The sequence below is a fragment of the Bactrocera dorsalis genome, chromosome 2, assembly GCF_023373825.1.
Source record: "Bactrocera dorsalis isolate Fly_Bdor chromosome 2, ASM2337382v1, whole genome shotgun sequence".
Classification (NCBI taxonomy): domain Eukaryota; kingdom Metazoa; phylum Arthropoda; class Insecta; order Diptera; family Tephritidae; genus Bactrocera; species Bactrocera dorsalis.
This window is the reverse complement of record NC_064304.1, coordinates 26767766-26794300: the sequence shown is the minus strand read 5'-3', so window position 1 is coordinate 26794300 and position 26535 is coordinate 26767766. Positions and strand designations below refer to the sequence as shown.

General features: G+C 35.1%; 1 protein-coding gene across 4 annotated transcripts; it reads left to right on the top strand.

Moving 5' to 3' along the window:
- Positions 1–1612: 1612 nt before the first annotated feature.
- LOC105234236 (progestin and adipoQ receptor family member 3) lies at positions 1613–26535 on the top strand. 4 transcript variants are annotated; one of them, XM_049447585.1, is made up of 8 exons: positions 1613–1911; positions 4208–4342; positions 21007–21159; positions 24951–25055; positions 25123–25407; positions 25566–25754; positions 25841–26012; positions 26085–26535. In XM_049447585.1, the coding sequence occupies exons 2-8, from the start codon at positions 4217–4219 to the stop codon at positions 26141–26143; spliced, it is 1089 nt and encodes a 362-aa protein (XP_049303542.1). In that variant the 5' UTR covers positions 1613–1911; positions 4208–4216; the 3' UTR covers positions 26144–26535. The 4 variants fall into 4 exon arrangements, with proteins under 4 accessions (XP_049303542.1, XP_049303543.1, XP_049303544.1 ...); XM_049447586.1 differs by having other exon boundaries at positions 1632–1854; XM_049447587.1 differs by having other exon boundaries at positions 1666–1725.

Sequence of the window (26535 nt, the reverse complement as noted above, 5' to 3'; positions counted from 1 at the left end):
GGATCATCGTGAAAGCTCTCTCCTATGTTAATTGTGAGTAAAAAATTGTAGAGAAATTTTGCTAAGGCAGAATTTACAGTAAAACGTCGTTATAAGCGGTCAATTATTAGTTTACAAGAAAAATATGGCAATTGATTTTCAGATTATGTTTTTTTGGATTTAGTTTGGTGTAGTCAGAGAAATGAAAAAAATTACAATTTTAAATATATTTTTTTTGTTAATAAATTATTTTCGGTACTTTTAGACAATCTTTTTTCAATTTTGGTTTGGTTACAATTAAATTTCTATTGGTAACTGTAATAAGAGCATCAAAGTGGGGTACTCGAAACAGAACCGGATTTATATCCATTGTAAGACTCATCACTGATTTATGCAATTTTTGCAAGTGAATTATCGGCTGAAAGTGAGTGTGGAAAATGGAATAGATCCGAGAACATTGTGTTTTAAAATGGGCATATGTATTTCAGATAATTTCTGGTTGTCGGTGAATTTTGTAAAATTATATTTATTCAGTTTAATTTAATTTCATTATTTCACTTTTTTCTATGTTCAAATCAAAGAAGTTTCACTGTATGAGTGTATACATACAGCTGTGTTCAAAATAATAGGAGTACACCTGAGAAAAATACTTGATTAAAAAAATGTGTGATGTCAGAACATAAACACCAAGCAGTATTTCTAACGGTACTTTGCGAGTAAAACAAAAAGCGTCCCCTATTAACGTTGTTCAAATAAATATCTATGTGGTATCTAATATTTCTTGTCAAACAAATTCTATAAAGCTTTCCTACTTTTTTAAAGAAAAACAGAAACTTCAAATTCAATTGAAAATGTTCATCGAAAAAACATTCTTTGGCAATTATTTTTTGAAGATTATCTTTTTTAAATTTTAACCCGAAACATGTGGACGAAGTTGATCGACGCCTACTCCAGTTGCCTCTATGTCAGATCCTCTCAGTTAAAAACTTTGGTCACATCCCTCAATTGTGGAAAATGTATACTAATAGCAATTTGCTATTTTTTTATTTGTTATATGATTTATTGAGTTTTGTATTGCACTTCTTTATATTGAACACCACACTATTGTGGTTTTTTTTTTTAAATTAATTTTTTTTTTTTTATTAAAAAATTAAAAAAAAAATTTAAATAAAATTAAATTTTTTTATTAAAATAAATTATTGAAATAAAAAAATTTTAAAAAAATTTTTATTAAAACATTTAATTTTATATATTATGTTCAAGTCACTGCAATTATTATGAACACAACTGTATATGCAAATGTACATGAATCTCTGTTTACTGCAAGTAAAAAAAACAAAACTAAACTAATTTGTAAAGCATCCGGTGATGGAGACTTTATACCTTTTATTTCTAAGTAGCAATAATATTAGAATTTTTTTACAAAGTTTTTATTAATATTCATTATATGTTATTAAATTATTTAGTCTATTTTATACACTAATTTGTATTTGCAATTCTATTTCTTTATTTACATATGTATATGTATACTACATATGCATAAAATAATGCAGCGGTATTTATTGAAGCGGCCGGTAGGGCTTTTCACTCCCCAAGTGCAAACACTTCCCCCAACTGTTTAGCCGATCATTCATTGCATCCCATGTGCGCGCTAAGGGTCCGCAAGCAAGCTGTAGAAATCAGTCGTTAGCCGATGCTGCGGTGTTGCGAGGTGCGCGTGGCGTGCGAAAAAAAGTATAACAATTGGTAAAATATTAAAAGAAAGCGTACTAATGAAATCACAAGCAACTCGTCAGTGCTAAATTAAAAGTTAAATAAATAATAAATAATAAGGCATCATCAGTTGTGAACTTCTCGTGCAACACTTACAAACGTGTAGGCAATTAAATAGCTGTGGTCACTTTGCGAATTGAAAAAGTGCATACAATTTTAGTGAGTTCAAAGATTTTATAAATAGTTATGCAATTTCGAAATACCAAAAAGTGAAAATTGCGTCAATATTCTCGCTTGTAAGCCAAGCCAACAGTTCAACTGCATTTTTGAAGCAATAAATTGTTTTTCGGTTCTTTGGTGTGTTCGAACAAATAATTTATGTAAACTTTTTTTTTGTTCTTATATTTGTTTATCGTTAGCGCCGCTAAAAACTGTGTGCACTTGATCTATTTTTTGTGCACTCGCTGCTTACGAAAGTAATTTTTTTTGGCTTCTTTGGCAGAAAGTCAAAAAGTATGCACTTTGATCTTGCAAGCGCGAAAATAAAATAAACTGTACACACTTTGTTAAATTACATATATTGAGGTTTCCTTTTTGTGCAATTCTGAACTGCACATTGGTTGCCAAAATTGGTATGTTACTTTGGAATGAATCATAAGAGTTGCGGTAATGAAAATTGCTATTATCAAATATCTCAAATATAATATTATTTAATAAAAACCATAACCGAAATTAAAAACAAATTTAAATTAAAAAAAATATAAATTAATTAAAAATAAAAATAAATAACTAATATAATATATAATAAATAAATTACAAAACAAAAAAATTAAAAATAATAAGAAATATAATTGCCTTCTTCTAAATTTGTTCCATGCTATTACAGAAATTTTTTGTGGCGAATATTGATGTTTTGATACATTCGGATAAAGTTGTCAGTTTTGAGCCTCGTCTGAACTATTGAGAAATTAATTTGGAAAGTTCTTATCACAATTTATTTATTTTTCAAGTCAAATAAAACACAAAATATTTAATTATCCATCAATATTTATTTTGTCGCCTTCAAAGCTCCGTCGGCGAATTTAGTTTTTTCTTCTAGCGACTGAAAACGGAGGTAAATCTAGTAAATACGATGGTTGAGGGATTGCATTCATTGCGTTTTTGGCTTTAAATTCGGTCACAATCGTGGCTCGATGCGATGGTGCAATGTCATCGTGTAAAATCCACAATTTCTACGGATGTTCTCACGCAAAACGCCTCAATACGACCAAATATAACTCCGTCTGTCCCTCCGAAACAAATTTATGATGCACCAACCCAAAATATTGAAAAAAGCAATGAGCATCACCTTGATTTTTTAGAGGCTTGAAAGTCGTTTAGAGCGAGGCATGTTTTCAACGATCTCTCTTGACCGTTTTTGAAGGCTTTTTAATACTTGTAGGTGTGTGTTATTGATAAAACTGAAACTTCTTCTTCTTCTGTACTGGCGTAGACACCGCTTACGCGATTATAGCCAGCGCGCCAGTCGTTTCTTCGTTTTGCAAGGTGTCGCCAATTAGAGATTCCAATAGAAGCCAGGTCCTTCTCCACCTGGTCTTTCCAACGGAGTGGAAGTCTTCCTCTTTCTCTGCTTCCCCCGGCGGGTACTGCGTCGAATACTTTCAGAGCTGGTGTGTTTTCGTCCATACGTACGATATGACTTAGCCAACGTAACCGCTGTCTTTTAATTTGCTGGACTATGTCAATGTCATCCTATACCTCATACAGCTCATCGTTCCATCGAATACGATATTGCGTTGCCAACGCGCAAAGAACCATAAATCTTCCGCAGAACGTTTCTTTCGAAAACTTTTAAGGCCGAGTCATCAGATGTTGTCATCATCCATGCCTCTGCACCATATAACTGGACGGGAATAATGAGTGACTTATAGAGTTTGGTGTTTGTTCGTCGAGAGAGGATTTTACTTCTCAATTGCCTACTCAGTCCGAAGTTGAATCTGTTGGCAAGAGTTATCCTGCGTTGGATTTTAAGGCTGACATTGTTGTTGCTGTTAATGTTGGTTCCAAGAAAGACGAAATTATCTACAACTTCGAAGTTATGACTGTCAACAGTAACGTGGAGCCTAGTCGATGCGATGACTGTTTGTTTGATTACAGCCCTCGTTCAAGGGCAGACCCAGCTGCTTAGGTTCCTTATCCAGTTTGGAGAAAGCAGAACTAACGACGCGGATGTTGAATCACCGTGAGCCTTTTCCAACAGTCTCAATTTTCTGTTTCCCAAACTCGACTATTTTGCTCCGCAACTACTATTTCAGTTAGTAGTTTGGAAATCATTGAGTTTTTCAAAATATCTCGAACCATACATACCAACATAAAAGATAGCGCACCCTGTATATGTAAATATACTTCCGGTTCTATATAATGTATTCACAAGGTTAAATTATCTTAGCTTTACGTTATTAGATTGAAAAAAAAACAGACTGTAATTAGTTTTACATATTTACATACTTTAAAGCTTAATAAAATGCATCAATATGAGAATATGATAAGAACGCAATTCACCGCGACATGTGAGCAGCAAGTGGAGTTCGTAGAACCGACGTTGGGACTATGTGCGGCCACGTGTTTCAAACGGAAGGATAATAAAAAGGTGAGAATAAAGCTTATATTAAAAAAAAAAAAACAAAAAAAAAAATATAAAATATTACATTATTTTTTAATGAAGCTTCCTTAATAATAAGAACATATTTTTAATATTTTATTGTTGCTAAATATGTACATATATAAGGGGGAGCCAAAAATAATTCAAATATCACCTTTAAAATCAGAAAACACAATAGTCACAATACGAATACGAAGTGATGCTAAAATGAAATGAAACACTCAAATTTGGTTGAAATGGGTTCCGTTTTTGTTATTATTTTTTGCCATTTTTTATTTGAACAGAATGTCGGCCACCACCACGGCTCTATTTGCAGTTCTCAAATTTTCCATGACCCGGTGCAGTACTCGTATTTCGGATATAGAGCGATGAATGTTGTCCTTCAGCTCTTCGAACGTTCCTGGTTCATTGACCTCGAAACCTTTGATTTAACATACTCTCAAAGAAAATAGTCACATACAAGGAGCATTTCAAAGTAAACAGGATTTAAAAAAAAAACAAAAAAAAAACAAAATTAATTTATTATATTCAAAATAGTCTCCTTCTTCTTCAATACAGCTTTTTGCACGGCACGAATGAGTGTTTTAGCTCGTTGGCCGGTATGGCCGCCAGTATGCCGGTGCAAGCTGTTTGAATGGCTTCTACGTCTGCATAACACTTTCATGGGCAAATGCATTTTTCCGAAAAGGAAGAAGTCGCACGGTGCCATATCAGGTGAATACGGGGAGTGGTTAATGGTTAAAATGTGATTTTTGGTCAAATAATCGGTCACAAGCGTCGAATCGAATGTTGGATTCTGAGCAATTTTTGGTCGTCAGTCAATTTGTGCGGAACAAACCGTGCACACACCTTTCGTAAGCCCAAATGTTCGGTCAAAATGCAATAAATCGATGTTTTGGAGATGTTCAATTCCATTTCCATGAATTTCAATGATGATTTCGGCTGATTTTTGATGAATTCACGCACAGTTTCGATGGAATTTCCGGTGATCACGGATTTTGATTGGCCCACATGTTGATCGTCATTTATGTCCTCACGACCACTTTGAAAGCGTTGAACCCCTCGTGCACTCTGCTAGGGGATAGGCAATCATAAACTTGTTTTATCAATTGAAACGTTTCGGTAAAAGTTTTACCAATTTTAAAACAAAATTTAATGTTGGCTCTTTGTTCGAAGCTCATTTTCGCACCGATAACACAGACATATTGGCACTTAAAACGCAATAACTGCACTTCGAATCAATGAAACGTCACTGGACAATCGATAAGGATATCAGATTCTAACGCACCAGTCGACATATAAATGGCGCCACCAGGCGGGCGCTAGACTCAGTCCTGTCAGTCCTGTTTACTTTGGAACACACCTTGTACAAGTTTATTTTCAATATCAGTTCTTTGGCTCACCCTAGTATGTATAAGTTGATAATAGCTTCGTCGTTAAGTATGCAATCTTTCGTTTAATTAACATATCATCTTCCTTATCAAAATATGAAACGGTTTATAAAGCTATCACATATAGACAAATAAGGTTATCAAAGCTATTGCGGTTCATGTTTTTAACTTTTGTAGAAACGTGCAAATTAAATTGATGAATTGCAATATGGAATAATCTATAACATATAGCTCAACAAATTTTTCAATCTATCCCTTACTTAGTTAATAACGGGTGTTTTTTTCAATAAGGCAATATTTGTTTTGGAGTTGGACTTTTTTAGCGGTTACCTTATTTACCAAAATAATGGTTCGACGCATCACAAGAAAGCTATTGTTAAGATGCCATTACATCCTCCAAAAGTCACTGTTTGAGGTGCTCTTTAGGCAGAAGGAATCATTGACACATATTTTTTTTTTTAATTATTAGAGAACGTTGATGTGGTTGACCTTTGGTTCTAATAAGACGGTGCTACGCGCCATACAACTAACAACATAATAAATTTTTTGAAGGATACATACATATGTTTAGGCCTGTCGCGTTGTCGGCCTGTTGTTGGACCTCCAAGATCGTTCCATTTAACGCAGCTGGACTATTTTTTGTTTGCGTATGCGAAGTCGTTTATCTACGCAGAAAATCCCGAGCCGATTGTTGCTTGGAAAGAGAGTATTCACTGCATTACTGCTGGCATTAAAGTCCCAATTGCTTCAAAAAGTGTTTGAAAATGGTGCTTTTTGCCTGTAAGTTAAAACATAATGCAAACCAATATCTTGCGGCTTATGTTCAGAGACCCCTTGTTTGCATTCATGCTAATGATGGTGACATTTTTTTGTCAAATCTTATTTTTCACATCCGATATGATTATTATTTTCATCAGCTTTGGTTTCAATTGATTGACTAATTTTAACCAATTGAAGTATCAATTAACAGTTATTATCTAAACAAGTGAAGTATCAGTAGCCTATGGCAATAATAATAATATTCAAATTTCTTATCGATTTTACGCGATGACACAAAGTAAATTCGTCTAGAAAGATTAGAATATTTACATTACTCTTTTATACAACTTTTCATACACGAAAAAATTTTTTGTTCGGTTCACTTGGACGACTCAAGCAACTCGAGTCAGATGATGTTCTGCATTGTCAATATTCTGTTCTTCAAAAAAGAACGTAAATCTACTCTCTAATTTGGCATAGATTATTGTCCAAGATAATGCTACAATGTCTCAAAACGGCTTCCCCAGAGCGATCGTTTGATGAATACGGTGGTGGCGGCATGATATCGGTTGTAAATTTAGCGAAAAACTACCGAATCAATGCGGTATCCGGCGGTACATTATTGTGGTGCAAAAGTCAATAGTTGTAGGCCCATATTTCCGACCTCTTTTTACGAAAAACTTCGCATAAGACTCAAATAGTATTCCTTGTTGACAGTTTGGGCGGTCGGAATGAATTTGGGGTGCACCACACCTCAATAATCGAAGAAAACTGTCTACATTATCGTAATTTTTGACTTGCTTTGGGGTGGTTTTTTTGGCTTCCGCTCACCTTTGCCACGATATTCAGCCGATTGAACGTCTTTTTTTCGGTTTGTACGCATAGATCCAAGACTCATCGCCAATAATAATAAGTTTCATTACATATTGGCAATCGGTAAACACTGTTTCACAGACGTTAACGCGACGTCGTTTTTCGAAAAATTGAGTGATTTTTGAACCCATTGTGCTTTCAGTTTTCTTAGGCCGAAATGATCTTCCAAGATGGTTTTCACTGATCCTTCCGATATTCAGCGATGCTAGTACATAAGATCTTTGACTGTTAATTCCTTTATTTTATCGTCGTGTTGATCGTCAGTTGTTGTGGATGGCCGTTCTAGATGTGGTTCGTCGTCAATGCGTTCTCGACTCTCTTTGCATAATTTGTACCGATCAAAACACTTTAATGGAACTTTTTCGTTGAATGATTTCACTCATCGCCGAATGCATTTTATGTGATTCAGACAGACAAACGTCTAAATACTAATAATTATTTTGATGTTATATTTGGCACAGATATCACTGAGAGTCATACTAACCTAGAAAAAAAATATAGTATTTCGAAGTAGTAAGAGTCTTACTATTTTTTGCCCATATCATTATACCCAATATAAAGATGTTTTTATACCATTTTAAGCTATAAGAAATGCACCTGTGAAGAGAGATTATAGCTTCGGTGGAGCCGAAGTAAACTTTTGTTGATTTTTTTTTTCAGTGTATGGCCTTGAGGACTCGATGCTCTCAACATAGCTTCTGGGTAATAAGGGATCAATATTTAAAGACTGTCTGCTATTATATACGAGTATTAATTACTCACAGTCGAATGAGATACTTAAGAAAACTATTAAATTTTAATATTTTCCGAAGTCTGCACCTTTATTCGCACATTTCTCAAGTTGTGACGCAAATTACAGTAAGTAGTTTGCACAATACTCGGTACTACAAAAAGTTGTCAACTCGAATGCTTTTTTGCTACAAAGTAATGTTAATGCAAGTAAATGAAATTTGCACAATGTCAATACATTTTCGCACTTTTCTCAAGGTCAACCGTTACGTCTTCGCACACACTGCCTACTTTCCACTTGGTTATTCTGTTTTTGTGGTTTTGGTTTATAACTCTAAATTACACCATTGCGTTGGGGAAGCTCCGCACCTTCAAGTAACTGTGCAAGACTTCAATGAATGCGAAAAGTGAAAAAGCCCATTAAAGGCAAGGAAGGGAGACTAGTGACGAAGACAACAAAAATTTGTGGTTTTGTGCGTGTTTGTATATATTATATGGTATATATGAATATATGTAAATATGTATGTTTGAGATGACAAGCAAATATTTTTAAATGAAAAACCCACGAAAAGAGTTCAATCAAAACCGGTTTCGGCATAGTTCGACAAGTTCAACGACAACAAAAAGCATTGTGCTTACAGGTATTGTTGTAATATTATGCAATGCATTTAACATGCGTGCGATTTATGTATATGTAATACATATGTAAGTATGTATGTATGTAGTAAGATAAATTTTAATTTTTTTTCGCTTTTTTTCCGCAGCATAGAGGTCTGAAAGGTTGCACGTGTATAACTAATATATTACGAGTATGAGCATAAAGAAGAATGTGGGCAATTATAATACAATCGTATATACCTATGTAAATATATATGTACATTTGTATGTATGGTTTGTACATTTGTATATCTCTCACTTTATAATAACAGTTTGCACTCAACATTTAAAAATCATGACCCTCGACAGACGTTTGGTCCATGTTTATTGCATAAATTTCTATTTTATTTATATGAGACTGACCTTGCGGGGCATGTACATAGTTAAGTTATTTTTTACTCGTTTGTTATTTTTTTGGGAGTGCACGCATTTTCTGAGGAAAGGGCAGATTTTTGGTAGTTATTCAATCATGTTTGCCAATGTTTATCAATTTTAAAACACGAAAATAGTAAAAAATGTATATAATTTAATTAAAATTTAAAATAAAATAAAGTATAACTTTTTTTAATAATTTTGAAAAATATTTCCCCGAATTATCTTGTTTGTAAATCAAATTTTTAGGTTAGATCATATCATAGGTATAAATCTTTTATTAGTGATCCGAAAATACTAATTTTTCTAAAAAGAATATGTGAGTGCATTCCCTACTTTCTTAACGTCTAACCGACTTTCTGCCAAATTCTGTGAAAATCCTGGAAGAAATCTTCACTTTTAAGTAACCTTAGAAAGTTGTATATAAAGGCTCTACCAACAAGAATGGCATGATGTAAAAATGAAATAAAACACTAAAAATTCATGATGCAGGTGGTTTTTTTTCTTTTCGGCCCCATTTCAAAAATAGTAAGGCCCGATAATGCTGCCATATCACCAAACGGTTAACTTTTGTGGATACATTCGCGGTTTTTGAAACACAGGAGGATTTGACCCTACCAAGAGTGACTATTTTGTTTGTTGACGAAGCCATTTAGACAGTAATTGGCCTCATCCAGAACTTCTGACATGATAAAATGGCAAACCGTACTGAACACTTTGACAGAAATTGACATAACACCCTAAATGAACATGGCCGCAACGAGCCGGCAAAATCACATCCCCTCTGTTGACACTATATTATGTATAAGGAACTTTAAATACTTCTGTTGCTTTTATTATTATTACGTTACGAAAATTAGCTTTTATAACATTAAGGACCGATGATTCCAACGGCCCACAAACCAAATCAAACCTTTGTTTTTTCTGGATGAAATGGCAGCTCTTGAATCACTTCAGGTTGCTCTTTGTCTCAAATGCGGAACAAAATTTGGCTCGAAAACGTCGGATCTCCTTCGAACTTTTCAAGAGCCCTTAGACGAAGTTCATTCGCAATCTGTCAAGAAAAAGACTATTGAAAAAGTATATCTAATTGAATTACCCGTTATATTCTAAGAACTTTTCCAAATCGAAATCAAAAATATTATTTATAAAAATCAATGTTTAATGAAAACTTCCACAGGGTAAGTCCTAATATCAAGTTTGACAACTTTTACTGATTAGAAAATCAATTTCCTGTTTGGTTGAGTGTGCTGAATTGAGCATTAGTTGTGAGAATAAAATATTTGGTTCTTCTTGAATGTCGAGAGCTTAGTACATAGTAATTTTGAAGCCTTTCAATGATTGTTTTATTTTTTGACATCACAAACTCGTTTCATAGAAATAGTACTATGATCGTTCCGAGTTGTTTGATCTGCCGCGTAAAAATGTGGAATTCAAATTCTCATAGAAGCTATGATTTTGTGTCAAGAATATTGAAAATTATTTATTGAAGTCGGAAACTCTTTATTCTTTATGGACAAAGCCGACAAAAGTTTCATGTTAAAAATTTAAGCTTATCGCTTAAAAATGATCGTAATCACTTCTCGTTTATCACTAAGTTCTGCTCAACTTAGATTCACTTCTACCCACGATATTCAATGCCATCTACTTAACTTTTTACGATCGTAATTATAGCCATTAAGCCAATAAAACGATAAAAAGACGTGATATGACATAATAAAAGTAATCAATGTATGTATGTTGGCAGAAGAAAATTAAATATTGTTTGAGAATGCAAATTTCCTAAAGTCTATAAATAAATCGCACACTCAAACACTCAACGCAAAAATAAGCACTCAATTAATGCGTTCAATTAAGTGGAGTGGTTTTCAAAACACAATATAATAATGAAATTTGCTATCAATTTGCCAACGCTTATTGTTGGTAATGTTTTTGAAGCTGGCCTAAAATGTCTAAATGAATATCATAATGTCATAACAGCGATTACTTAATATTTGCATTGATTGAAAGCATATTCATTGAGTGAGAACGGGCCGGCGCTCATTGGCGGCGCATGCGCACACTTGAGCAACGAGATCGTGGAGCTTTGCCATGAATGAGTGGTGGCAGCACATACCATATACTTTATATATTTGTAAATATTGATGCCTTTTGGCGCTGAACGCGTCTGCACCGCCATCACTGAAAGCGCTCAATTAAGTCACAAGCGAGCTAGCGGCTTTCGCACGCAAATCGAAACACCGCCGCCGCCGTCGCCACGGAATGCCTCGAATGCGTTTCTCCGCACAATAGTTGGCGATCAGTTGGCTTTCAGTTGACAAGCAAAACGGTTGCATATTTTTCGTAGCTAGCGGTGGCGACAATTACGTGTACACCTGTCGGAATGCAAACACTCAGTGCACTTATTGGACAATAAACCGAGATTTCGTTCAACTGAAGTGAAATAAATCAGCTTTGGCTACTTTTTTGCCGACAGTTGGACGCGCAGCTTATTGAATTGCATTCTGAAAACGTGATTTAAACGGGCGCCACCGCTCAATTTCACACAAATTAACCGTTAATTGTCGAGGCGTTAGCTTTCATAACTGTGAATAGTGTGTGAGAACGTTTGTGCATCGCTTTTTTTACTTTTATTCAACGAAATTGATAGCTTCTAATTTATTTCGAATAAATTTAATAAAACCAACAATTGAAGAATTGCTGTGAGATGGAAGTGACAACGATTACAACAACAACTACCGCGCGAGAAACAAAGCGTGCTGTGCGAAAGCATGTGAATCCATGCAGTGATCACACGCATACGGTATGGCTACACACAAACATACACACATAATATAGTAATTTATTTTTATGAACTGCCAGCACAATTGCAGATACTTATGTGTTCATTTGTGCAGAAATTTTAATTGGTTTTCAAATAAAGTGGCAAATAATTTGTAAGTGTGAAGTGAGACAAGCGTTCTGTGGCCTCAAATTTAGATCACAAATTCCATAGTCATATGTGAAAATTGTGTTCCCAAAATATGCTTGTGATTAATAAAATATTTTTGAGTTGTTTTTGCAGTTTCGCACATTTTTGCTCCAAAATATAAATTTAAGTATATACATACATATGTATGTATATAATACTTCTGCTGCTAGGTTTTTAATTTTTTTGAGTTTGTTGCCAAAAATATACAAAAAAGTGTATATTATTTCATTCAAAAAATTCAGAAATCACTTCGGTGCATTTTTTTTAATTTTTTAACAAATTGCTAAAACAAAAAAAAAAAAAAAAGAATACAAGATAACAAAACAAATATTTTTTTTCTTAAATTCGTTTCTTTTATTTTTTTTATTTTTTATAAGATATGAATATTGTGCGCTGGCAGTTATATGCTATAGTGGTACGATATCGGTCCCGACGTTTGAGCAGCTGCTTGCGAAGAGTTTAATGTGTGCAAAATTTTTGAACGATTTTGAAGATCGTCATGCTGATCATTTATACATATATGTATGTATATATGTACATATAATTTAATCTTTCATGTTCAGGGTATAAAGAAGAAAAAACGTTAACTTCGGCAGCATCGGAGCTAATATAGCCTTCACAGGTGCATTTCTGTTGTAACCATGTGTACAGTTTATATGGAAGCTATATGCTATATTAATCCGATCTGAGCAATTTTTTCGGAGATTACATTGTTGCCTTAGAAACTAATCTATACCAAATTTCGTGAATATATCTTGTCAAATGCTAAAGTTTTCCATGCAAGAACTTTTATCCGATCATTCAGTTTGTATGGCAGCTATATGCTATAGTAATCCGATCTGAACAATTTCTTTAGACATTACATTGTTGCCCAAGAAAATAATCTATACCAAATTTCGTGAATATATCTTGTCAAATGCGACAGTTTTCCATACAAGCCCTCGATCCGATCGTTCGGTTTGTATGGCATCTATATGCTATAGTAAGCCGATCTGAACAATTTCTTTGGAGATTACATTGTTGCCCAAGAAAATAATCTATACCAATTTTTGTGAATATATCTTGTCAAATGTAAAAGTTTTCCATAGAAGAACTTGATTCCGATCGTTCGGTTTGTATGGCAGCTATATGTTATAGAGGTCCGACATCGGCAGTTCCGACCAATGAGCAGCTTCTTGAAGAGAAAATGACGTTTGCAAAATTTCAGAGCGATATCTTAAAAACTGAGTAACTAGTTCGTATATATACAGACGGACGGATGTACAGACCGACATGGCTAAATCGACTCAGCTCAACATACTGATCACTTAAATAATTAAATATACACTTTATAGGGTATCCGACGCTTCCTTCTGGGTGTTACAAACTTCGTGACAAACTTAATATACTCTGTTCAGGGTATAAAAAACATGAAGTACTAAACATAAAAACTGAAGATGCTTGCATAAAGCAATCAGCGTATTTATGTCACACTATCAGGTTCAACCAACAAATTGGACGCTACTCTTATCACTTAATGCATAGACATTATTATTTTTTATGACTTTGACTTATCGGTGACATTGATTTTACAAATGGAAATATTTGAGCAGTTTGCAAATTATTTCGGTCATAGGTCGTTGTATTGGTTTAATGAACATACATACATATATATAAAAATATTATTTATTTTTTTTTTTATTTTTTTTCAACTTTAATCTAGCCATTAGTTTTACATATGTAGTACATCAGAAAAAATATTACAATAATAATATACTTCTAATATTTTCTAAGAGGAGTTTTGAGAATCTATTCTGGGAGAGAGGAAAAATTTCTGGAATTAATTTCTTTCAGTCTCTATACTTAGAAGATTTATTTGTGTGCAGGCGACAGTGTTTCTAGGAACGCTTAATGGCTTAAAAAAATAAAAAAAATGGCAACTTAACCTGCATTACAGCTTGGACAGGGAAAATATTGTTACAGATCTCTGCGTAAGCGGTTTCTACGCCATTATAAATTAAGATTGCGTTTTAAAAAGAAGAATTTTGAAATTATTTTTTCTGTATTTCAAGTTCACACGATTCATAAAAAACTTTTACTTAAAAGCACTCTCTTTAGTACGATTCATCATGTGATCGTTCTAAAAACCATTAAAACCATGAATGTTACAATTTCTAACTTTTCGCGCAAAGATCTATGAATTTAGATTGCTACAACAAATTAAACAAAAACAATAACGCTGTAATTTGAGCTGTTAACTTTTTAGATGGTATCAACACAGTTCCGGTCAATGGAGCAATTCACATGCAACAACCAAATGTACATTCATAAGTATAATGAGATGCGATGAAACTTTGACAAACACGAATACATTAACGACAATTAGAGAACGTTTAATAATCATATGTGCACCTACAGATATATTAGGGTGGGTCAAAAAACCAATTTTTATGTTCGCTTGATTTCCTGAAAAATAGTTCGTAGACAACTTTATGAAAATCTCTCCAGGTATGATCTCTTAATTGCCCGTCTTACAGTTTTCTAGTTTTTTCTTATTTTTAGATAGACAAATGTATATCTCGCTGTCAAATACTTGAAAAAATATCACGTTTCACAGATTTTTTAGGAAATTAACTGTTCTACAAAATAGTCTCCAACGATTTTTTTCGCAAACTTACTTAACCTCACCTAATATTTTTTTTTACTCACCCTAACACATATGTATAAGTATATAAATATATGTAAATATTTGAATTGAAAACAAGACAAAACGATAACTTCCGCTGCACTATACCTTTCACCGGTGTATTTCTTACTACTACGAGCAAAAAATAGTAAGACTTTGTTCATAATTTGAAAATTCTTAATTTATTCTTCAAAATCTATGTCGCTCTCTGAATGTAATCCCCTTTGTCCCAATATACTTGAGTCAACGTTTTTTCCAAACCTCGAAACAGTTATTCAAGGCAATTACCGGAATAGTCTTCAATGAGCGTACCGATTCACGTTTAATGTCTTCAATTGACTCAAAACGGTTACCCCGGAGCGGTCGTTTGAGTTTACTGACTAGCCAGACTCATACGGAGCTAAATCGGCCGAATACGGTGGTTGTGGCACGATATTGGTTGAAAATTTGGCGAAAAACTCACGAAGAATCAATGCCGTATGCGACGGTACCTTATCGTGGTGCAAACAAGAGTTGTCGGCCCATAATCCGACCTCTTTTTACGAATAACTTCTAATAAACGACGCATAACACTCAAATAGTATTCCCTGTTGCTCGGTTGGAAGGAATGTGGAGTGCACCACACCTCGATATTCGTAGAAAGCTGTCGACATAACTTTGATTTTCGACCTGCCTTATCGTGTTTTTTTCGGCTTCGGCTCATCTAACCGGCTAAAGGAAATATATTTTTTATAATATCAAAGTTGTTTGATAAAAATAACCTTCGAAAGATCTTTTATGAAGAGCTTTTCTTAGATTTTGATCGGTTGATTTTGACAGCTATATGATATAATGGCTCTATCTGAACAATATCTTGGAAGATTATAGCGCGGTCTCGATAATATTTTCTGCCGAAGTTTGTGAAAATATCTTGCCAAATAAAAAGGTTTTTCATACAAGAACTTGATTCTGATCGGTCACATTGTGGGACAGCTACTTATATGCTATAGTGGTTCAGACGAATGCCTGATTGCTTGGATAAAACAAAGGTCGTTTGCAAAATTTCAGACCGCTATCTTAGAAGCTGAGGAACTAAGTAGTTCACGTTCAAACAGATGGACATGTCTAAATCGACTCAGCTCGTCACACTATCATAGTACAACTGTAGTATATACTTTATATTATCTCCGAAATTTCATTCTGCGTATTACAAATCTCTTGGCAAACTTAATGTACCCTGTTCAGGGTATAAAAAAGCTTATTTACTAGTGTCATTTGATGCTGATGTTGATATAAAGTATGACAGATATGATAATGCAAACATAGGCGAAAATTGATGAGTGCAAATATGATGTGCACGATGATCTTCTAACTGCCTAACAGTGCAAACTTTCAGCCATAGTTTTGCAAATTGACTATAAGTGGCATTTACATTTACAGTTAACAAATACTCGTATGAATGCGTTTTCATGCCTAATTGATTTCTCAGTGTCAATTGTGTTATGCCATCACTGAACATTTTACGATACTTAATTATGTAAATTTACATATTAGTTTTTACGTTTTGCTGACGTTAGTTTGATGCGTTCGCAAAGTGTTGCGTGGATTATTCGCATAATTGACTCGCAAATATGCGTCGATTTGCATTAACGATGAGCACCTGTGCACTTACCTCTATATTTCCACACAAATGTATGTATGTGTATGTGCGTGTGTGTGTATGAGTGTGCGTGCACTTGAATGCAGTGAATTGCGATTAAAAGCTTGTTGTTGTTGTTGAACGACGAGCCTCCAACGCGCGCTGACTACTTGCATACCAATTCAATTCACAACTATACTCACATAGATACATATACATATGTATATTGCCCCACTTGAATGTGTTGAGCGCTACGGTCTTTTTGCGGTTAGTGTAAATGCATAACACGAACAAATACGCAGCATTTCGAGGCAGTTGACAAGTGCACATCTATGCACACATATGTATAAAGGTATATACATATGTATACACTTGCACGTCATAAAGTTAGTTATGCGACGCGACGCGGATGCAATTTTTGCAAAATGTAAACAAACTGTAAAGAACGTCGTTGTTGTTTTCCTGGTTTTTATTTTTTTATTCTACTTTTGATTGTACAAATAGGCGTGTAACACATGTTGCAATATTCATAAGTATGTAGTATATGGTTAGTTGCAGGCGTAAATGTCCATAATAACAGCATTACATTTGCACAAACACCTAAAACATACATACATATATGTATATGTATGTACATTAGGGTGAGATTATATTTGTATAAACTTGCAACACCTTAAACAATAAAAGTTCACCTAACGGTTGTTTATAACTTATTTACTGATCTTCATAAGTAGATATGTCTTACTATGTGTCTACAGCGTCTGACAATAAAAATTACGTGATTCAGACGCTGAGCTCGAGTTGTAGCGAGAATCGAGAGTAATCTTTCTGCATGCTATAGCATGTTAAACTCCTACTTATCCAGAATGCACCCCGACATAACAAATATACATACATATGTCCAGTATGCAACGAGTCACCGGATGACTTTAATCACCTCTTTGCATGTCCAACTAACCCTACACATACTTACATACATATGACACCGCTCTCCCTATCATCCGACCCCGTCGAAACAGCACGTTTCCTGGGCATACCGTTAGATGACCTCGATAACAACTTTCTCTAACGGGGACTAGATAACCGTTAAACCAACAACAACAACAGGCAATACTTCGCGCAAAACATGATCTCCTCCGATGAGACCCATTTCTGACTTAATGACTTCGTCAACAAACATTATTGTCACTTATGTGGTAAGTCAAATCTTCGTGTGGTTTAGAAAACGGCCGAAAATTTACCGTTTGGTGCGATGATCGCCACATGCAACATGTTTCGAGACTATAAAATTAGGTGTGAATTTATTGTTCCACCTTAATGTACATACTCACATGCTTTTAAACAAAGTTCGATATGTACTATACTTACATACATACATATGTATGTACATATATAAGTACTATGGTGTTACGTAGCAGCTTTTCGCATTCTGTTGCCAATTTGCATTGTTCGTGTAAGCGTTCGTAATTGCAAGTGCTCTTGTGAGTACTTCTATTTAAAGTGCATGTTGCTTGTTTTTGTTTTTGTTTACAACACGGCGAGATAAATCAACAAATAACAAAAACAAATGGCAACAACAGAAATTAGTCAACAAACAAAAACAAATCACTACATTTGCATATACATACATATTTATGTAAATAGCTATATACAAATAGTTATTTTAGCCTTAAATGCTTGAGAAAAAAACCAATTCGAATAAATTAAATAATATCTTAAAAGCCAATGAAGATAAATAAAAATGTTTCCTTACAGTTATACTATATACATATGTATGTATGTACATATGAATCTAATGAGAAAACACTGCAAATAAACGATCAATTATTAAACAACTCAGTGCTAAATGGCAACTAGGCATCCCAATCGGTGACTTGCACGAAAAAAGCTCTGCACAGGTTATATTTAGTTTGCCACAAAGTTTGTAATAGCCGGACCCTATAAAGTATATATGTACGTACTGTACATACATAAATGCTCAGCATGACGAGCTGAGTCGATATCTGTCTGTCTGACCGTCTGTACAGACCGTCCAGTCCAGAGTTGTGTGGAAACTCAACTGGTAGTAACTTCGGTTACAAGGTCTTACCAGAGACTTTAACCTGGTACCACGGGGAGCAGTAAGCCCTTGGAGGTAAAACTCTAATCTGCTCATTGGGTTTGGCCCTTTGTGGAGATTCGTGGTGGCTGTGGTTAAAACCCAAATCGCGAGTTGCATTGCAACCTGGCGCCGTGCACATAGTACGGAAGAGGTTTCAGATGGGCCTCGAACCCCACCAAGGTGGTTAGTGTGTCCATGCCACACTGCCGATTGGTACTGAAAATCGTTACCCAGTTTTCAGGGCGCTGATCGACGCATAGTATTGATCCGTTGTGCTTCTGAGCACCGTGGATTTAGGCCTTCGCAGGTAGGATCCCACGTAAAACACTCTCGACTGTTGTACACACGTGAAATACTTAGTTTTTGAGATATCGATCTGAAATTTTCACGGGCCATTTTCTCACTAAGAATCTATCCGGAACCCCCCGATATCGGACCACTATACCATTATAGCTGCCATATAAACGTTCCGATCAAAATCAAGGTCCAGATATTTTATATACTTTTATGCTAAAAAAAAGCATCGGTATCATAGCTTCTGTGCAGCCGAAGTTAATGTTTTTTCTTGTTTAGGAAGTTATGAGTAAAGAATTACTTATAGATAAACCTTCAACTTAACATAATGTTCTCTTCATATTAGTTTATAACACTGAGATGAAGTTTTTTTAGACATACATACATACATATGAAGAAACAAAATCAAATGCTCATCTCCTTAAGTCTTCAGTGTCTGACAGTCTTAAGAAGATCGTTTGCCTTTGTGGTTTAAAAAAAAGAATTCTAGATAATAACTAGAAACATGCTCTATAAAAGATTTCAACGAAAGTATGATGGTTCATGAAATTTTGAATCCCAAAACTTGGCCTCGCACTGACTAATCAATTGGCCTAGTCATCTTCGAACGCGTTCTCTCAAAAGTATTTTGTTTTAGTTTCGACCCAATTCTGAAGATATTTGAAAACTTTAAATTGTTACAGATTCCAAAAACATCTCGCTATGTTCATATACGATTTTTTTATTTCTTTCGGGATTCCAGAACATAACAAATTTCCAATATTGAAAATCGCTTTATTGTTTTTCAAAATATTCTCCAACAAGATCTATATACATTTGCATGCGTTTGAACAAATTGTCGAAAAACTTTAGCCACTCTGATTGAGGTGTCTCCAAAACATGCCTTTTGAACGCGTCTACCGCCTCTTCACGTGTCAATAAACGTTGACCTCTTTTTATTTTTTTCGTACGGGAAAAGTCAAAAAGAAGTATTTCGGTGCCAAGTCGGGATTATAAGGAGTCTGACTTATCAAATCGATGTTTGGAGTGTTTGAAAATGCAGTTGATTCAGTCAATCGCCTGAGTTATTGAAAGACATCTGCAAACAAATGACTGTATACCATTTTTCTTGTGGTATGGTTGTGACGTGGACGGGTTTGAAACAAAATAGGATTCGGCTCATCTTCCAACAGCCATACAGTCGACTGCTGCTTACTTTCGGGCTCATACGCCTAAATCCACGTTTCAGCAGAATATTCACAGTCAAATATTCAAGCTATATTAAACATAAGCTAGTCCCACCAATGCATATACATAGTTGTTTTTATCTCACGATAGGTCACATTGCGATCTTGCACTCATTTATCAGTTAGCACATAGCATCAATAATTGTACTTTCCAAAACAATAACTGATTTTAGACGACCTTCATGAAATTCGTTTTGGAGTGATCTCGATTAAATTCAACACACCCTCGCTAAACACTGGTCTGTGATGGAGCTTCATCGTCAAAAAATTAATTAAGTTCATCTATGCACTCTTGATAAGTTAATCTATGTCGAAAATTGCAAAAAATAATCATGCGAAAATTTTTACGATTTAATTCCATTTTTAGGTCGAGAAGAATATTTTAAGTTACTGTAAACAACACAAATAGCGCTCGTATGCAAAATGTTCTTAGTATGCATACCATGAAAAATGTCGAACTTTACGATAAAATTGTGAGTTTCCAGATTGCAACACTAGGGTTGCCAATACGGAAATATAAAAGGCAACCTACGTATGTACCTAAATTGTTTTTTATACCATATAGTGGCTTAATTAGCTTTAAAAAGTTCCGGTTGAGATTCTATTTATTAAATTTGGAAGTCGTCTTCATTTATGTATATAAATAGATTTGACTTTTGAGTTCTTTGGTTCTGAGATTTGCATACGTAAATACTTATCACATGGCGCCAATAATTATCAGTCGAATGAGAAAAAGGAAAACTAAAAAGAATATTTAAAAAACAAAAAAAAAATGCGCGGAAGCATGCGTATTGACCTTTGTTGATAATGATGAATGTGAGCAAAGAAAAATATGCTGCATCATTTGATAAAATAATTTAGTTAAAAAAACGTTACTTAATTATTTATAAATAGCACATGCATTGTGCAAAATGACATGTTCTTAAATTTTAAGTATATTATCTTTATAATCACGTTTATGCATTTTTTATTTCATTTTTGTTCACTACTATGCAGCTCGAAGGCCTAAAACACGTTACGGATACACATCAATTTCCGGAAGATGAGGAACCAAATATACTGGGTCACGGCACACCGGTGGAAGAGAAGGCTGATCCATTAACCACGGAGAAGTTAATGAAATTGAAAACTTTATTGAATTTTGAAGATGTAAGTGAAAAGTATAGAGGTTTTTTATGGAAATTAGAAACATTTTAAGAGACTTGTGTAAAATTAAATTATAAATTCTAAGGCTATGTTTTGGAACTTAATTTCAAGTATGCATAAAACCACCGCGACTAAGTCTTATGGAGTATGTTCAATCAGTCTACTTTTAAAGCATTTTTTTTTAATTTAGGCACGAACTAACAAAAAAACTACCACACGAAGTCTATTCACTTGCCATAAGTGGTCATTGGATAAGTCAGAAAAACGGCAGAAAGCAACACCCAAATAATTTAAGTAATGCAGCCGAGTTGACAGTTCTTGGCCGGATGAAAATCTGGGTTCGCGCTTCTTACTTATATGTCTCTTTCTCTGATATGTTAGGGACATTAAAAGTTCTACACAATAAAGTTATGGTTTTAACTGCTGCATGGCTTTTTGAACTATCTTACCATTCAGTACTTAGGCGGTCCATAAGAACTTGTTTTAGAAATGTATTTAAGACAATGTTCCAGTGAGTTTACGACACGAAAGAGAGTCGAGAGCTTTGTCTGAAACCTCGTTTGGTATCGAACGGCTCGGAGAGGTGCTTTCCGATCTTGACGGAGCTTTCGGTGTTGCTCAACGTCAGCTTAGACAGCCGTATTATTTTTGCGGGTATACCAAATTCAGACATCGCAACATAAAGGCAGCTCCTTTTCGAGCTGTCGAAAGCAGCTTTGATATCGACGAAAAGGTGGTGTGTGTCGATTCTCCTTTCACGGCTCTTTTCCAAGATTAGGCGCATTGTGAATAGCTGGTCGGTTGTTGATTCGCCTGGTCTAAAGCCACACTGATAAGGTCCAATCAGCTTGTTGGCGGCTGGGCTTTAATCTTTCACACACTACGCTTGATGGAACCTCATACACGATGTTAAGGATGCATGCTCATTAACAGTGCTTCGCCGCCGTGTTTGAATACCTCGGCCTGCAAACCATCGGCCCCCGCCGCTTTGTTGTCCTTCAGACACGTAATTCCTATTTGAACTTCTTCATGGTCGGGCAATGTAACGTCTGCTCCATCGTCATCGTTTGGGGAATCGGGTTCGCCTTCTCCTGGCGTTATACTTTCACTGCCATTCAGCAGGCTGGAGAAGTGTTCCCTCCATTATTTTAGTATGCTCTGGGCATCGGTCACTAGATCACCTCTGGGGGTTCTACAAGAGTATGCTCCGGTCTTGAAACCTGGTATTAATATATGCGAAATAAATTTCAAAGTGATCTGATCATTTGCCTCCTAGTAATCACTCAAGCAAATCTGAAAAATGTACTTTTGGAAAAAATACACTGATGGAACTGATAGAACCGAGCGACTACACTTTAAAAGGCTATAACTTAAAAAAAACTGATTGAAAATTTTAATATGTTGTTTTTAAAGGCGTAACCGATCAAAATAAAAAAAAAAAACAAAAAGAACAATTTTTTATTTTTAGATTTTCCTCAATTGCATATGTACACCTTAAGCAAAAACTTCAAGAATATTTTGACTAAATATTCGTACCATAAATACACTTATTAATGCTCATTGACTCCAAAACCATGCCTAAAATCAAAAACGCAGTGAAACCCCATCAATTTATGCAGAAGAAAAAAACACAAAACCAAATCGTTCCGATAAAGCCAAGCACAAAGTAAATCAAGGTCAGCTTATTAACATTTTATTTTGCTTGGCTTCAAAGCTGTCAACGCTCGCTCCAACCAAATGCCCAAATGTCCAAATGTAAATATTAACACAGCATTAACAAAATGTAAAAAACCCGCGCTATAAGTCATCAGCACCACCAATTGAAGAGACTACAATGACCTTTAGTGTGTGGGGCGAACAGTTTCAATTCGGACTTGTTGCTTCTTCGGCTGCGTACAATATTTATGTATTTATTTGCATATGTATGTGTGTAAGCTAATTTCTTTTTGGCAGCGAATTGGCAATTTGTCGCGGTTTTCATTGTGTCCAATTATAAAGTATAATATACAACCAGCATATATGTATGTATGTGCGTATGTATGTTTGTATACAACTGCGGCAATGCCAAAGTGTCAAATGCATTTGAAGGGAATTTAATTACAATGCATTACATGTAAAAATGCTATTGAATTTTGAAGGCAACAACCACACTTGTTTACGTATTCATATTTAATGGTTATGGCTAACTATAAACTAATATGCATGCATATAAACAAATGTGCATGATATTTATACATGCGTGTCATTCGAAGCGTCTAATATTTCTTTAAATGATAACAATGAGACCTTCTGCTTAATACACGCATTGCGCCATATTGCGTGCTTGTAACATGCATACAAAGATATACATATATAGTATATACAGTATATACATATGTATATACAGGCAAACATATGTACATATATGTACATACATATTGAAACTACCAAGCTAAGGGGTTATATGGTTATATCCACTTGCAATCCACTTCCAGCCCTGGTTTTTGAAGAGGCTTTTTATTTAATATACACATTTATAGATAGATGGGAAGGTAGAATAAATGTCTGACACCTAGGCTTTTAGAAAGCCCATTGTGTAATCACCGGAACTAAAATCCGCTCACTGTATTATGGGCTCTCTGGAACACCCCGCGTTTCTCATGAAGTTCATCAGTACAAAGAGTTATATGCATCTGTGCAACCTCCGAAAGTCACAAAACCCTCGGCCGATAGTTGCGATTATTTTCCGTTCCCACGACAGTCGGGATTACGTAACCGGAACGGACCCGACAATAGCCATTGCATAGTCTTCCCAGCCTGCCAATTAGACAGTGACCTGTTGGTATTCCTACTAGAGTTCTTATATTATTCGTTTTCATATTTAATAGTCGGCATCTGTGAGCCAATATCTATTTATGCCACGTTTCGCTGCTTGTTGAGCAAGTTATGGATTCACTTCAACGATGCTCAGGTTTTTTATAACATGTTTCTCGAACAAATATCTACAAGTTGCCAGATGCACCAAAACTTCCCTCCTTTTCGGAGTCTAATTGTAGGCTGGTGCATGCTCTGACTAATACATCTGCTTCATAGTTATCAGGAATATCATTACGACCTGGATCCCAGTGCAGGTTTATCGTGAAATAGGGTGTTAGATCGACCAAGAGATCAAAGCATTATTTCACTATCTTAGTTCAAACCCTCAGAGACTTTTTTTAATTCAAAGCCGCTTGTATAACTATATATAAATATGTATATTCCTTGCACACTCTTTGTCAGAACAAGATGACTTTCTTTAATTGCGATGATCTTCGCTTGGAAGTGGCCTGGTTATCTGGCGCTTTGGGTATTCAATTTTGTTGAAAAGGTCCATCTGTCCATCTCACCCCTTTCCCAATCTTCTTTTGAAGGAAAGGCAATACTCGGGACCGAATTTGGGTTTGATTCTATGGGACTTCGAAAATCGGTGGTATAAGGTAGAAAAGAGAAATTGCTAACGGGGAATTACTAAAGTATCTAAAATAATCATATCGCAGGCGACTAACAGGGAGGATTTGTTGATTTTCGTTGAAAGTAAATATAGAAGGACGTTTAGTGCCTGATATGGCGTTGTTTTAAGAACTCCACTGATGTTCTTTGTATGCTTTCCTTTACTTTATTGGCTTAAACACCGCTTACGGGGTTAAAGCCGAAACAAAAGCGTGCCAGTATGGCGGAGGTGCACTCCTTCTATTTTATAGTAATTTCGAGAGAACTAAAACAATTGAATGTTCTTAACTCAATGCTTACTCACTTTTCTTTGAAAAAAATTGCAGGCACCCGATCACCTCAAATTCAATCCTTACATTCGTCGTGGCTACCGCACATTCCTCTCCACAAAATTATGCCTACAAAGCGTCTTCTGGTGGACCAACGAAACTGTAAGTACTGCGGAAATAAAACAGCAATAACAAAAATTCTAAGAATCATACTTACAATTGCTTACAGATCAATATTTGGAGTCATCTCTTTGGTTGCCTGCTCTTCATATGCCTAACCATATTCGATTTCCAGTTTCTGCAAGCGCACGCGGATGTGAGCGATCAGGTGCTGGTTGTGTGTCTCTTGGTCTGTTTCTGCCTGTGCATGCTGCTCTCTTCAATTTATCACATTTTCTCCTGCAAATCAGAGGAGCATTATGATTTCTTCTTGTCCGTGGACTTTTTGGGTATTTGCTTGTCGCTGGTGGCGATTTACATCAGTGGCATGTACTACGCGTTTTGGTGCTTCAAGGTGAGCGCGAATGATTGCAAATCGAAGAATTAATATTATTGAAAATTAAAGTATTTTTTTATACATTTTATTTTTTTTTCATATTTTTTATATATTTTATATATTTTATATATTATATTATATTTCATATTTTTTATTTTATGTTCTAATTCACGCAGACACTCCGGCTCGTTTACTCAGTGATTGCGCTGTGCATGTTCGGCTTGGCGATGATGGTGCAAATTCCCAAGTTGAATGTCTCTTTGGACGCAAAGATCGCTGTGCTGGTGCTGTGGGCCGCCTACGGTATTATACCGTTAGCGCATTGGACTTATGTGATGGGTGGTCTCGACAATGAGTTGGTGCGGGTGAGTCAAAAGTCACTAAAAAATTCATTTCCTAAAAACAATTTCTAAAAAATAACAATTAAAAACAAATTACTTACACTTCACAGTTAATGGTGCCGCGCATAATTGGCATGTATGGCTGGTGTGCTGTCGCTTTTGTCATTTATGCCGCAAAAATACCGGAGCGTTGGCTTGCCGGCAAAGTGGATTATGTTGGACACTCGCACAATTGGTGGCATCTGTTCATTTTGGCCGCTTTCTATCACTGGCACAACACTGGTTAGTCTTGAAAAACGAAACATTACATTATTCAACATGTTTTATTAATTTTATTTTAATTGTTTCCCGCAGGTCTTGTCTATGCTGAGTATCGTTTGAACAACGGTTGCAGTCTTCCAACATTGACATAGATCGTTGAACCTAAACCAAAACGCGCTGTAATTGAAATATTTTCAATTTTTTTACAACGCCTAGGCATATCTGTAGAGTATGTTGTTATTACTTTGTGATTTCAGCACGTTAATCATTCAATGAGGCACCTCAGCAACGGCTAGTAAACGTACCTTTAAACATACATATATATACAAATATTGATATATTAATACTTTGTAGGTACTTAGTTGTAATTGCAAATCTAGTTCAGTCACTCATTATTTAGTTTTAATGCACATTTGTATATACATAATCGAAATATTTAGAAGAAGAATTTATTATTTTGTTGCGAAGACTTTGTTACTCTTTTGAAGATATGTAGTTAATAAAGTTGCATATTAAAAAGACATTACATATAAGTGAAATGTAA

What these genes read in the sequence shown, in the direction of transcription:
- LOC105234236 (XM_049447585.1), top strand. Translation starts at nt 4,217, where the DNA reads ATGCATCAATATGAGAATATGATAAGAACGCAATTCACCGCGACATGT. An exon ending in TCTGGTGGACCAACGAAACT is followed by an intron (nt 25,056 to 25,122) that starts GTAAGTACTGCG and finishes AATTGCTTACAG; the next exon opens with ATCAATATTTGGAGTCATCT. An exon ending in TCGACAATGAGTTGGTGCGG is followed by an intron (nt 25,755 to 25,840) that starts GTGAGTCAAAAG and finishes TACACTTCACAG; the next exon opens with TTAATGGTGCCGCGCATAAT.